Raw genomic sequence first — 14,356 nt, forward strand, 5'->3', positions numbered from 1 at the left:
ATTGAACTGAACAATAGATTAAGTCCTGACTTTTGAGCAAAAAGACCAGGTTTAAGAAATTTAGATCTCATTTTTTTGGTGAGCTCGCAAGCAAACATGTTTAACCCCATCTCTAAAGCATGAGTATGTTTGTATATATGTTTGTATGTATGATTTGGAGAAAGTAGAGTCGTCATTACAGAACAAGGACAATAACCTTTCTGATAACTTCTAGCACTTCTCACCTTTATTATATCTAAAAAAATATACAGTATGGAGAGTCAAAAATTTACTGTTCTGGGATCTGTCTTTATAACCACCCCTTGTCTTACTCCCACTGTCCTTGCCCTTTCCTGCACCCTCACTCTTTTTCCTCAAAAAAATCAATCCAAACATTTCAGGTTGCAATCATTGGGATGCCCTGCCAACCCCCAAGACCTCGTTGGTGATAAAAACAGTTTTTCTCTTGAGATGCCTACCAGGCTATGTGCTGCAATGATACTGCAGCTATTGTTCAGCCTTTTCAGGAGACAGGAGTGTAACCTTCCACAGCGGTCTGTGAAAAGCTGGTGCCAGAGATTCTGGCTGAAGTGGTACATAGCAGAAATAATGTTGCTTTTGTTTAACTATGCAGTGTGTTCCAATGCTGTCATGTTTCAGTGCTATGTGATGTCACTTTAAATTATTTGATGTCCCTAAAAACACACATCTCCTCTCAAATGGTTAATCAGAATTTTAAATGTGTGTAAGGAGCACTGAGCTTGCACAGGATGCCCTCAGAAGTCCAATCAGTTTGTGCACCCTTGTATCTTCCCTCTTCTGCATAGCTGTTACTCTGTGGCATTTCGTTACATGTCAATATAATATTTCTAAAATAAGATAATATCAGATAATGTTTTAAATAAAAAATTAAAGTCTGCATGCAGCTGTAGAAGCAGATATTTTCTTATTATGGCAGATTGATCCATATTAATTCTCAGATTACATAGTATAATGTGAGAAAATGCTTTTTCCTTGTATTCTTGAAGCACAAAATGAAATCCGTAAGAGTAACTGACCTTAAACTTGTAACTGGCATTCAGTCCAGCCTGTGCAGCTCAGCAGACTGGCTGCTGACGGCTATCTATGCTCGCTTGCTATTTTGTGAGTCTCTGCAAACACACATTCACCCACTCTATGCAAACATGCACACACACTCTTTTTTTTCTCCCACACTGCCTGGCAAATTGTCAAAATAACTCTTCGAAGACTTTTTGAACTGCTGGGTAGGATTGTCTAATTATTATTATTTTTTTTTTAACTAGGAACATGTTTAGTCCAGTGTTATTTAAACAGGCTTATCTCTGATCAAAGTCTACAATCTGATATTTGAACAGGGTAGGGAGGGTGGTGGGTGAGGAACTATCAAGTACCTATTTATGTGTGTGCTGTTGTCTTAGCTGTGTGTATGCAGAGGTACTAATGTATATTATTTCAGTTTAATCTTGCAGATATAAATAACTTTTTTTTAGTAGCTATGAAAATATAGTGTTAATAAATAAGATAACTTTTAGTAAAGTTATCTTGAAGATATATATTAGTGACCTACATACAAAGATTTTCAGTTTCTTGAATCTTTTGAAGGTTGAGCTGAATAGAGTTGCTTAAGCACAGCACAGGCTTTACTAGCGCTGAAACCATACTCACTGGAGCCCTTACGTTAATGTGTTTAGGGCTGGCATTAGTCTATTTCACTGACTGGACCACAGACCACAACAATAATGCTAAAGAACTTGAAGCAGTTTTTAGAGGTTTTCCTTTCGTTGGTTCAGGACAACTGGTTTATGCAAAGTTAAAATTACATGGAATGAGATTGCAAGATGAAACATGCATGCCACACCTTTTCATTATGTTCTCTCTCCTTTTTCTTTTTCTAAATATAACTTTGAGAAGCATTCATGTTTATTTTACTGTTAATCCTTTATGATAATTTTAGATTACTTGATTTTCCAGTCTGATTTCAAAAGTCACATTTGCTGAGCTTCTGTTTATGGGAATAGGCAAAAGAATTTCCTGCATTCAATTCACCATGCCATGTAATCAAACCATTATTTTTTTTTTCCTGTTAGGGTGTTACTGTGATAAAATCTGTATGAAGCTCTGTTTAATCATTTTACAGCCCCAGAAGAAACAGACAGGTATCATCAGGCTAATCTAAAGCTTTCCCTCATGTTTTCACTGTTGCTTTTACACTTAGGTTAGTTGCTGCAAGTTATCACTGATTTCTGACGTTATTCCTGATGAGAGCATACTATCAACCTTTTCTGCCACATACAGATATCACACATCCTTTAGTTTCTGCCAGCTAGTTCTGTTGACCGAGGCTAGTGCCACACACAGGCACGCATACACACAAACAAGCGTGCACCCACATTCTGCTCTGCCATATCTCAGTTACAGCATAGTCCTAGCCAGGGTCATTGCAATGTACACATTACATATTTCTAGCAAACATGAAAATGAATCAAACAGGAGGAGAGATAAACAGAGATAGATTGGAGCCTGCTGAGGAAATAAAAGGCACTAATCTGGCTGACCACTGGACTAGTCTTCCTGGTTTGATTTAAGCATTCTTTTCCGTTAGGCGCTCTGGAGCGCTGGCTACCCTGAAGTGAAAAATCAAACCACTAGTAAGAAGAAAGTAACATTTAGTGGGACAATTATTTGGTGTAACTCCAAAACTAATTGTTTCTGAAGTGATGTTTAAACCAATGTCGGCACAAGGCAAGAGTTCCTGGCTTGTGGCCAGCACCTTTGTAATGCGTATTAGTGCAGATGAGGAGTACTTAAAAGTTAGAGAGAGAGAGAGAGAGGGAGAGAAGGAGAGAATGAGAGAAGGGGAGAGAGGGGGAGAGAGAGAGAGAGAGAGAGAATGTGGTTTTCAGTGCTCACTCTGCCTTTGATTGTATCCTCCTCCTTGCCGAGATTAGATGAATACCTGTGCAGAGCTGCTTCAGTATGATTTCTGCTGAGCCTCAGAGTAGGTTCTGGTCTCTTTTTTAGGTGGACTGCCAGCTGCTGATCTCGCTGTTGACAATAAAAGCAGATATGCTCCTTGTGCACTGCCATTAGCAATGACCATGACCCTTCACACCAAAACCTCTGGAGTTACCCTGCTGCACCAGATCCAAGGCACGGAGCTGGAGACACTGGGCAGACCTCAGCTGAAGATCCCCCTGGAAAGATCGCTCAGCGACATGTACGTGGAGGGCAACAAGACTGGGGTTTTCAACTACCCAGAAGGGGCCGCTTACGACTTTGCTACTGCCGCGCCCGTGTACAGCTCTACGACTCTCAGTTATGCCCCTACTTCTGAGTCCTTCGGGTCCAGCAGCCTGGCAGGATTTCACTCGCTGAACAATGTCCCACCAAGCCCCGTCGTTTTCTTGCAGACGGCACCCCAGCTCTCCCCCTTCATCCATCACCACGGCCAACAGGTCCCCTATTACCTTGAGAACGACCAGGGCAGCTTTGGAATGAGGGAAGCTGCTCCCCCAGCTTTCTACAGGTAAATGATACATACAATAATTTTCCTTTCTCTTTTCCTTCTTCTTTTTTTTTTTTTCTTTATTCATATATGCGGAGAAAATTATGTATACACTAAAATATGTATGCACTAAACTTCTGTTATGTGTAAGGGACCATGTAATTTGATTGAATCATCCGTGATAACTAGACCATAAAAAATAGTGCAGGGTAAAACAAAACTGCTATTGCAACTCTAAGCTATAAATTTTATAAACCATATGTATATGAGAAATGAATTAGATGAGTATGAGCGTTTCCTGGGAAAATATGAAATCCTAATTGATTAAAAAAAGGGAGACTCCCTATTGCAATATATATATTAGAATAGCTATCTAAGGTATGCTAAGAAATCTTTCTGCCACCACACATTTCTACTGTAAGTGGTTGTTTGTTCAGCTCTTCGCTGAGAGAGGCTTCCTCTGCTCTCACTTTCTTTAAAGTGTGAGAAGTGACTTGTATAGGAAGTAGCTCAGAGGCGCAGTATCCTTCCTAATCAAACTGTTGGAGTTGACAGTATTTCAGTCATTAGCCACCCTCACGAGCTGCTGTAAGAGCTCTATACCTGATAACCTGCATTTATCACTGCAGAAAAAAATATATTAAACACAGATCTGACACGTTGCTTTTCAAAATAGATTTCTTTTTCTTGTAATTTTTTTTCCCATAACACACGGGTCGTTTTTGTCTGGAATAGAAGGATAAAAGTGTCTTAGAATGGGTGGGGGGAATTGATTTAATTTTGTTTAATATTTATTGCCAGTTGTGGAAACATTTACATAGTTTCTAAAGTGGATGAAGTTGATAGAACTATAGCTTCCAAGTAAATATAGTTAAATCAACACCAATATCCATGCTGGTGATAGTATTGTTAATAGCATAGTTTTACATCAGCAGTTTACACTAGATACCAGTGAATCAAAATTGAATAGTTAGATATAATTTTTCATCTAAACTGTCTGTTTTTCAGTTTATTTGGGAGATACAGATGAGATTGATAGAAATGGAATGGGAATAAGAAAAACCCAATTTACTCTTTCCCTGTTGTGGACCAGACACTGCCAGATTTATTTGCATAGTATAACATATTGCTGCAAACAGCAATATATGTCCTTAAAGAAAGTTTAATTTAGCCTGAGTAAGACCAGCTGAATCTAGTCCAAAAAAGCAGATGATGATTGCACTTTTTGAAAATGATTAATCAGTTTTGGGGAGGAGACAGTAACAGACTGGTGAAAAGACAGATAACGGTTATGTCAGACAGTCCAGCAAAATGATCTGTTAACTAAATTGATTTGAACAAAATGCAATTTATACAACAATTTAATACATTTGTATTACCTCTATCAAGAGTGAATAAGTGGAGAACAAAAATTGTGAGAACTGGTGATTTTAGCATTAAACTACACTTTTTCTAGATTACAAGAGTTTTAATATGAATGTCCCATGCAAACCTATGATGAAAAGGGTAAGTGACCTTAGATATGCAAACAGTGGAGTTTGTGAAGTTGAAATATGCAAGCAGGGCTTACAGTATATTTAGGAGTTTTTATTTCAGTAGAATAAAACAAAAATCACAAGAAGAATAATCTGGAAGGAAACACTGAAAGATGAAAATAAAGCCCTTTCAGTTTTTAAACACTGAATTGAAAGGAGGCACTTCAAAATAAAAACAATGTGTTTTTTTAAACAGTGAAGTTTGAACACTGGAGGAAACATGTATGGGCAGTGCTGGATTCCCCATCTCTTGGTACTTCTGAAATTTCTAGCCATATAGAATTGATGGGGCTTAATGCAGGGGTAATTAGGTGAATTTATGATCTTGGATATGCAGGTGGTTTATCTGTGTACAGAGTTATAGAAATGATTTAATGGCCCCTTCCAGCTGTAATTCTGTAAAGTAGATTTTATGTGGTAATAAGAAATGTGCATCTGAGCACTTGCTATGATTATCTTGTGTTAACAAGCTCAATATTGTTGGAATTAAATTGATAAAAGCATTGCTGTTTTCATTTCAGCAAGACTATGTTTACAAAGTTATCATCATGACAACATTATGTTTTAGGATTTTTATTCCTGTAGTTTGGCACAGATGCAAACACAAATAGAGTGTTTAAAAATAATTTGAATATGTGGTCAGGGTCTATGAAATATTTAAAAGTCTAATCATGAGTTTTAACAGTAAGTTCTTCTGAAACTAATGTAACATGTGAATTTCCAATTTGCTATATTCTTTTGGCTAATCTCATTGGTTTCATTTGGATTATGGTAGAGAAGAAAGCATGAGGCAGTGCAATCTGGCAAGGAATAAATTGATGCTGGAGATTAGAAGAGATATAACTACTGAAATAGTGACTTTCTGGAACAACATAGCAGGAGGAGTGCTGAAGACAAAAAATAGCAATCCAAAACCTCTAAAAAAAAAWTAAAATAGATCACGATCAGTTTATGTTACAGTTGTTTGCTGCTGTAGTAAATAATGTAACCTAAGACCCAGAAAGACTGCTCCAGAATTCTTATTTACCCTTTTTGTGCAACAGAATTGTGCTCTTTGCACTGCAGCATCCTGTCGTACTGTGGACTTGAGATGGGAGTAATGCATTCTTTGATACAAGGGACTAGAACAATAAATGCTCATTGTAGGCTGGAGCAGGAATAACATTTTGTTTACAGGTTCAGAAAATGTTAAGAATCTTCACTAAATCAAAATGAATGTTAGGAGGAAAATGTTATATGTGGTTTGATTTTATTAATAGGTATTCAAGCATACTCAGTAGATAGACATACAGTTACACAGATACTAATTCAGAACATATAGTCCGTTTCTTTTAAACTGTCTTTCAAATTATGTTCCCATTTCAAAAGACTTTTTCTGCCTTTTATTTCACGTTAATGACAGATTTCTATATCGAGCAGAATAGAAAAACACAAGAAATGCACCAATCTCCTCATTTCTGGAGTTTCTAAGTAAGGGAAGAGCAGGATTTGAGAAAAGAGAAGGCTCAATTAATTCAAATTGTGCTGTCTTTAACTTGTCTTTTATGTCTGACCTTGTGGATATTTTTACAGGGAGCCAAACTAAAATACCTCTTTCTTATCTTACAGTGTCAGTATCTTCCAGTAAGGGGGAGAAGGCATAGCAAAAACATAGTTATGTTTTTAATTTTCACCAGATCTTACATGTATGTTATTTTCTCTATCACTTTGTTAGCAATCATTTTTATTGAATGTCGAGTAGTGTTTGATAATTATTAAAGAAAAATCTCTGCTCACGGCTGTAAACTAATTATATAATTTCTTTTGATCTTAACTATTATATATGAGTTTTGGTCAAAATATTTCCTTGTGCAATTCGGCAGGTTTTGGTGCATTCGGAGAAAAGCAGAGAAGCCATTCAGTAGCTGATTTATCTCAGTAAATTCCTATGAACAACAGCAGATGGATCCTTTTTGTTGTTCCCATGTGTGATATTCTCTGTGTTATCCCACAGAGTTTGCACTTTTTAGATCCAAAATAAAATCTTGTCTGTATTTCAAGCTCTCTGTAGTGAGTTTGGTGCTGCTTCCATACCTGCTCCAAACCCATGCAGAAACTACAAGCTTCCTGATGAAGGACTTGTTTGTTAACCTGGAGCCAGGGCAAATCAAAGTAAAAATAGAAATACCAGACGAAAAATCATTTATTGCTTCCTCACTTTGTGTGACTAATTTGTGGATATTTTCTAGTGCCTCAAGCTCTGAGTACAAATTAAATAATAAAGTGTTTATTCAGCTGTAGTGCTAATTGTTGTATTGAAATTAATACTGCATTATTATAAAACTATTATTCCAACCATTATGATAGTAACTTTAATTTTTAATGCTTTCTAAAATTGAGAAATAAGCTTGCAAATGTAGACAGTTCCCTTTTCTGATGTAATTCATAAACCCATCATAGTTTGAAAACTGAAATATCTTAATCTGTTTTTTCTTTTTTTTTTTCATTTTGTTCTTTTTTTATCTTTTCTGGTTCAGTATTAAACTCTGGAGCTGCTCCCACTGAGTTCTAAACAAAGATCTTTTTCCTAAATTTTGAAATTAAAAGAAGGTTACAATGAATGCAAAACAAAAGGATATATTCTTTTATTCATTGTGAGGGCATCCATAAGGGAATAACTAAGTACCGCAGTGGATGTTTTTGTTTTATTGATTTTTTTTTCTATAAAGTGTCAATCTATTTTAAGTTTCTCAGTAAGCATCAGTATGCGTGAAGTTTGACCACAGTTTCTTGAACAAAGTGTTTATTTTTTCAAGGCTTGTCCTGATATCTCCGTCAATTTTGCAATAGGTGTTTGTAATGAAATATATAGAATAACTCTATATTTCCTTATCTTATAGGAATGCTTTAAAGGTAAGCCTGTTAAATGTTCTGAGGTAGTGACATATTACAGTTATGTGGGTCATGTAAATACCACTATTCTCTGTGATTGCAGCTCTCTGTGGAGAATATGTTGGTGCGGATCCCACTGCAAGTGTGCTTGTACTAACCCATATATTTGAAGAGCTGCACCTTCTCATACTTGTAAATAAGGCCAGGCAGTGGCCGAAAGGGGTAAAGCAGCAGTGACACTCACCTAACTATCATTTTTTGTGCTGAAGTAGGGAGATGGATCTCACCTGATCTCTCTGAGCACCCTTTTTAAATCAGTTATTGAGAAAAACTCTCTTTCCTTCTTTAGCTGATTTATTTTCTGCATGATCTGTGTAGAAAAAAAAATGTTCTAGAGGCCAAATTATTCCCACATGGATTTAAAACTATTGCTAAAAGCCATGTTTGTCCAAGCAGCCCATGTCGATGGAGTTCATCTGATTAAATGCAGACACTTAGGGCTTGATTCAAGTTTCTGCTCACAAGGCATCTGGTGGGAGGCTGTGTGGTCTGATAGGGCTGTTGGATACGACACAGGACCGACTGTGCACCTGTGCCTTTCGGGAGTAGTAGGTGAGTGACGGTGGGGATCATTACTGGGGAAGCTCACACGGCATGAGATGTGGACAACAGCAGACCTTTACAATGAGTCACTTCACGACTCTCTTTTTAGTTTACAGACACACAGAAAGAAAGAGGCACTGTAAACATGTACTTTATTTCTTTGCAAGGTACATGGTTAAAATAGAAGTGCATTAGGCTCTAAAAGTTCAAGTTTCTTTTTCTATACTATAAAGATGACTAAGGTGGCTTATCCTTGTGTAAAAACCTACCTGAATTATGAAGGATACTAAATAGAGATATTGAAGATTATATAAAATTAATCCTGTGTGTGTGTCTTTTTTTTTCTAAAGGAGCAAAATGGTTAAAATCTCTAATCTCCCTCCAGATTGACACTGCACTATGTCCCTTGAGAGGAAGACAGGGAAATTGACTCTGTGTCATTGGCCTTGGTCACTCTTGCTCTGAGGCTATTGAAATAACAAACACTGCTGGCCATATCTGCTCTGATAGGGAAGGCATTAGTTGTTGGCACCAGCTCCTTCAGCAGTCTCTAAATGAACATCAAATGCCAGAACTTTGGCATTTAAGATTACATGAACCAGTAAGGGACTATGAACTACATGAACTACAGGGACTATGACATAGCTCCTAACACGTGTAAGGGAGGAGAATCCTACAAGTGAAGCGCAACTGCTTGTGCCAACAAACCGGGACCAGGTAATCTGATATTGTTGGCAATGAAATAGGAAACAAATGACTCGTGTGTCTGCAGGGAATTTTCTGTTATCTGCTCAGACATTAGAATTGAGATTAGAGCAGAGATGCTGTCCTTCAGCATTTTCGTTTTAAGTGCTGCTCTTTATGGTTGTTCCTGACTTGTGCTTTCTCATGTTGGGTAGATGCTACTACATTACTATTTGGAAGTAAACTCTGATTTAGAACACAAAATATTCACTAGAGGATGCCAGCTTAATGCCTAACACCTAATCAGGTATTTAGTCAAAAAAGGCCCAAATTTAATCAACATCATCACCAAACTGATATAATTTAAAACTCTGGACATTCTTATCATACTAATTCTGTTTAGGATCAGTATGTGCACAAGTACTTACATATAAAAGCAACTGTCTATTTTTGTAAAACTACTAACAATTTACAACATTCAGACTAAAAGCAAATGAGAGAAAAACTATCATTATTTATATTTCAGTGATTTTATTGCATTTTCTTACTTCCACCTTCATAATTCAGCAAAAGACACTGCTAGCTGGCCATACTTGAAGGAAAGTTAGTTCAATGCAAAACATGACAAAATACAGAGACAGCTCCCCTATCCCTGTGAGCTGGATTTTTTAGCCTTCTCTAGTCATGAGAGGCAATGCCACTATTTGGCCAGTTTCCAGTATTCATTTGATATTAATGCTAATCCTTTCCACCTAGAAAACCTCAGCCCCCTAGACATTTTCCGAAGGGAATTGTAAAAGAAAATCAGATAATGTCCAGAACATCCTTAGTGTTATAGCCTCCAGAAAAAAACATAACATCAGAGGTTGTGATCTATCCCTGTTTATTTGGATGAGCTTTCCAGAGAACTGAAAAAGGTCATCATCTACCATAGCATATGAACACTTATGAACACTGATCAATGTGACATCAGGCAAGGCATTTTTGCTTTTTTTTTTTCACACTCAGATTCTGGTGGCTGGGAGGGCTCTTATAGTATCCGACTCGATAGCTCTCTTCTTCCACTGCCAGTCTAAGAACAGGAGATACTCCTTGCCAGGTTTAATCTACAACAAACACACCTACAGTGATGCACGTTAGTCAAAATAAAATAATACTTAATGTGCAGAATAAAATCCCTTCTTAACAGATTAATCTGGAGCAATCTGGACAGTTTATTTTAACCTTTTACAGGATTAAGGAAATAATGTCATCAATCAACTTGGAAATTAAATAAGAATATCTCATTAAATGGTTGTACATAACATTTCCAGTGGTCTTCCAACAATTAGGGTGGCAATCTTAATTAATAACATGACAACCAGGGTCTGTGTAAATAAGATGCCTCCTCTATTTTCTCTATTTAGAAGCTATTGGCAAAAGAAGATAGCAGTGAAGGTTGAGCATTAGAAGTAACTAAGAAAATTTCCTAAGCAAGCAGCTGATGATGAACCATGACCACTTTGCCCATGCCCAGCAAATGTTCTATGGGTTGGAAGAGATGATGTTTGCGTTCCTGCTAATTTTCATGATTCCCAGAAAGAGTCTGAAGAACTAGCAAGTACTTGATTAATCCAATTGCTCCCTATTAATACTCCAATACACTGCTGTATTCAACCCTCAGCCCACCTTGCAAGAGCACCTGGTACTAATCTCATATACAAGTGAGCTAGGAACTTCATTCAGAATCATTGCACCTAATGATAAGATGCTGGGGTAATTGTTCTTAATCATATTTAATATCCACTCTTTATTGATCCAACTTATATGAAAGCAAGAAAACAGCTACTAAATGAATGATTTGTTCACATTAGAAAGGCTTAGATTCAGTTAAAACCTTGATTTGGAGGCTTATATTCAGCTGAAATCTAGATATGGAGGTCTATTTCCATGTTCAGCACTTCAGGTAGGTGGGCTTTGTTCATGATTTTAGCTTGTCACTTGACTGGACAACTTGTTCATCCTTCTCTTTCTTGGGTTATTAAAGATCTCTAAGCACTTCTGCTATTGTTCCACCTATCCTGCAATTTAAGGATTCTCTTTTGTTCACCCCAGCATATGCTTTACAACACACTATCTCTTCATAGTGGTTCACTCCTATCCACGTAACAGGGTAAATGTATCCCCTTCTGCTTCTGACCACAACTACTGTTGAAGAGCACAGCCTGGTCCATGCCAGACAATACTGATGGAATATATCTCCTTTTGGATGGAATATATCTCCTTTTGTTTCCATGTGCTGGTGTTTCAAAGCAGTGTTGACCATTAGAACTTACCTCGTAGGACTCGGGCAGCAGCATCTGTGTAGAGTAACTGTTGAGTGCTGCAAAGGAGACACTTCTTTCTTCTTTGAGGATGACACACCAGAGTTGGTCAACCCTTGGCTACATGTAATGTTTGCATATTTGACTCCCTGCTCATAAGCTATGTGAGTAAGGAGTATATTTTTTCCATGTTAATCATCATATCCAGCTAGAAAAAATGTTTTTAACTGAATTTCCTAAGGACAATCTGCTTTTTTCATTTATGATCCTTCAATGCCTTAATAGTCTGTGCCACAGTGCTCCCTTTATTCTTTTATTACTGCCTATCATCTGGTCTTACAAGATGCTGCTTTATTCACTACAGCCAGCTTCACTATTGATTTGTGCTGCTAAGCTGTGCTTATGGAGCCCTGTGTGAGATGATACAAGGGGATCTCTAAACTAGGGAGAAAAGGAAAAGGGAAATCTATTGTAGAATAGGAAAAGTCTCAGCTCATAGTAGATTTGAATAATTGGGAAGATGCAGTAAAAAAAGTAGCAGAAGATGCAGCATATAATTTAGGCCACAAATCTTAAATAACAAGCCTAGGAAACTCAGGCTATGTTTTCCAGATACTGTCCACGGCCTGTTTTACATCACAAAATCCTAGAATCCTTGAAGTTGGAAGGGACCTTTAGAGATCATCTAGTCCAGCCTTCTTGCACACGCAGGGTCATACATATAGGTCAGTTAAATTCTGTTTTGTTTTATTTCATTTTTTTCTTTTTTAAATTTTTTGAACTTATAATGAAATTCAGTTTTGTGAGGCAAGACCTACTCATTTGTAAAACCATGACAGATTTTCTAGTTTTAAACACTTACAATTTACGTTCCTCTCCACAGTTGCCCTGTGTACAGATGTAAACTTAGAAGGTGCTAACTGTAAAGATCAGCTTTGAACTCTAATATTGAATAGCAGAACTACAAAAAAGATATCCAACAAAACTGAAATGTAATATAATATCTTGTCCTGTATATTTTTAGTTTTAAAGCTAGTAAATGCTCGTATTTAATACATTTATTTTACTGTCTTATGCTAGCAGTTATCTTGATCAAGCACTATATCTAATTATTACCCAGTAATTTGTATCAACTTGTGTCCAAAGAGAATTAATTCAACTTAGTGTTCCCTGCTCTGGTTACTGGTTACATTTTGGTCCTGACAGTGAGATTTCTGTTTCAAATTATGTACTGTATAATCCTTGTGCCCAGAGAATGGTTAGCAGTCACCAAGAACAGTAATGGCTGAGCTCGTGTGCCAGATCTGGGTGTCCTTAGGGAACTAGTATGTTGAAGAAAAGCCTTATCTCTTTACTGTATTCTGCAGTAGCATGATACTCCTCCTTTAGTCCATATATATGTACCAAAAATACATAGTCCAAATATACACCAAGTATAAATATTAAAAAATATATACATCTTTTGTCCAAATATGTATAGCAACATATTTATTGCCTTGTTATAGTTTTGCAAAAATTGTATTTTTTAGAATATACAGGTAGAAATATATTTCTGGCCATTTATAGCTATAAGAAATCTAATCCAATTTTCATCTTATTGTCGATACTTTAAGGGATAATAGATAATAAGGGATAATGGATAAAAGAATCCAAATTCTGCAAATGGTGGTTTAGCATAATCTTAAACATATGAAATCACTCTAGCAAGGCTTGACTTCTGAGAAGGTCTCTAACACCGTAGAGAAACATGATGACATAGAAACCCATATAAAATAACGTATCTGAAGGTTTTAATGGAAAAGATTGAGAATTAGTACAGTTGTAACTGGTGTATGTTAAGAATACATGCCAGACATATTGTGATTTAAAAAATCAAATATTGCTAAAGTAAGTTGCATGTTAATAAATTATTATTGCTATTTTTCTTTATCCAAGTGATGAAAACAAAACAAAAAAAAAGAAAATAAATATCATTCTACAGAGATTTTTTAAACACCCTATAGGAAAATTCCACTTTATTAACAGGCAGATCACTAGTAGTGCTTCTTATTATTAGATCCAACTAGTTCTTTTCTTTTTGGTTACTTTTGCTTTCCAGATTTGCCTCATATTTTCAGGTGATTGTCTCAGGTTGATTTTTTTTAACATTTTGACAGAAAGGGTTCAGCTTTCTGGGTATGAGGTAGGGGAAAGAAATATTTGTTCTTTTTCTATATGACGTGTATGTATCTACTTTATATACATAAAAGATAAATTTCCCTCTTCCTCTCTCCCCTCACCCTCAACCAAAAAATATCCTTTTTCATTGGGCCACTCAGGCACCTCTGTTTTACAGATAAAGCTCTGGTATTTGGCAGCGCTGAGATGCTGTCAGGGATGTTTTATTTGTTTCTTCCCAAGGAATCTGTTGAAGTATAAGCTACGAGATCTTACTTCACACAGTAGGATTTTGTTTGTATTTGGTTGCTAAATTGTATGGAATTTCATCAGTATCATTCACACTCCACCTCTGTCAGTGATTCTATAATGCCTTGGTTGCAAAACCCTTCCCTACCAGAATGCGTGAGGCTGCCTGCACAGGAATATGGCTTTGAAGAAGACTTTCCCTGCAATTCTTACTCTTGGCTGAGGCAGATTACTGAGGCTTGAGAAGAATGTAATTTAAGTCAGAAGAGCCTCAGAATATCTTGAGAGCTAACTTCAAAGATAGATCAAGTCGCTGAGGGTGCTGAGTATCTTCAATAATTTCACATCCTTGTAGGACAACCTGCTACAGTGCTGAACTACTTTCACTTTTTCCTAATGTATAATTGCAATTTTCTTTGCTACAACTCATGTCAGTTGTTTCTAGACCT

General features: G+C 36.7%; 1 protein-coding gene across 1 annotated transcript in view; it reads left to right on the forward strand.

The window, feature by feature from the left end:
- Positions 1-3,029: 3,029 nt before the first annotated feature.
- Positions 3,030-14,356, forward strand: part of ESR1 (estrogen receptor 1) — a 111,873-nt gene continuing 100,546 nt past the window's right edge. Inside the window, exon 1 of the mRNA XM_026044399.1 lies at positions 3,030-3,526. Coding sequence (XP_025900184.1) covers positions 3,093-3,526 — 434 coding nt within the window. The 5' untranslated portion in view covers positions 3,030-3,092. The remainder of the gene's footprint in view (positions 3,527-14,356) is intronic.

This window comes from Nothoprocta perdicaria, unplaced genomic scaffold (genome assembly GCF_003342845.1).
Source record: "Nothoprocta perdicaria isolate Ctin4 unplaced genomic scaffold, notPer1 scaffold_36, whole genome shotgun sequence".
Classification (NCBI taxonomy): Eukaryota; Metazoa; Chordata; class Aves; order Tinamiformes; family Tinamidae; genus Nothoprocta; species Nothoprocta perdicaria.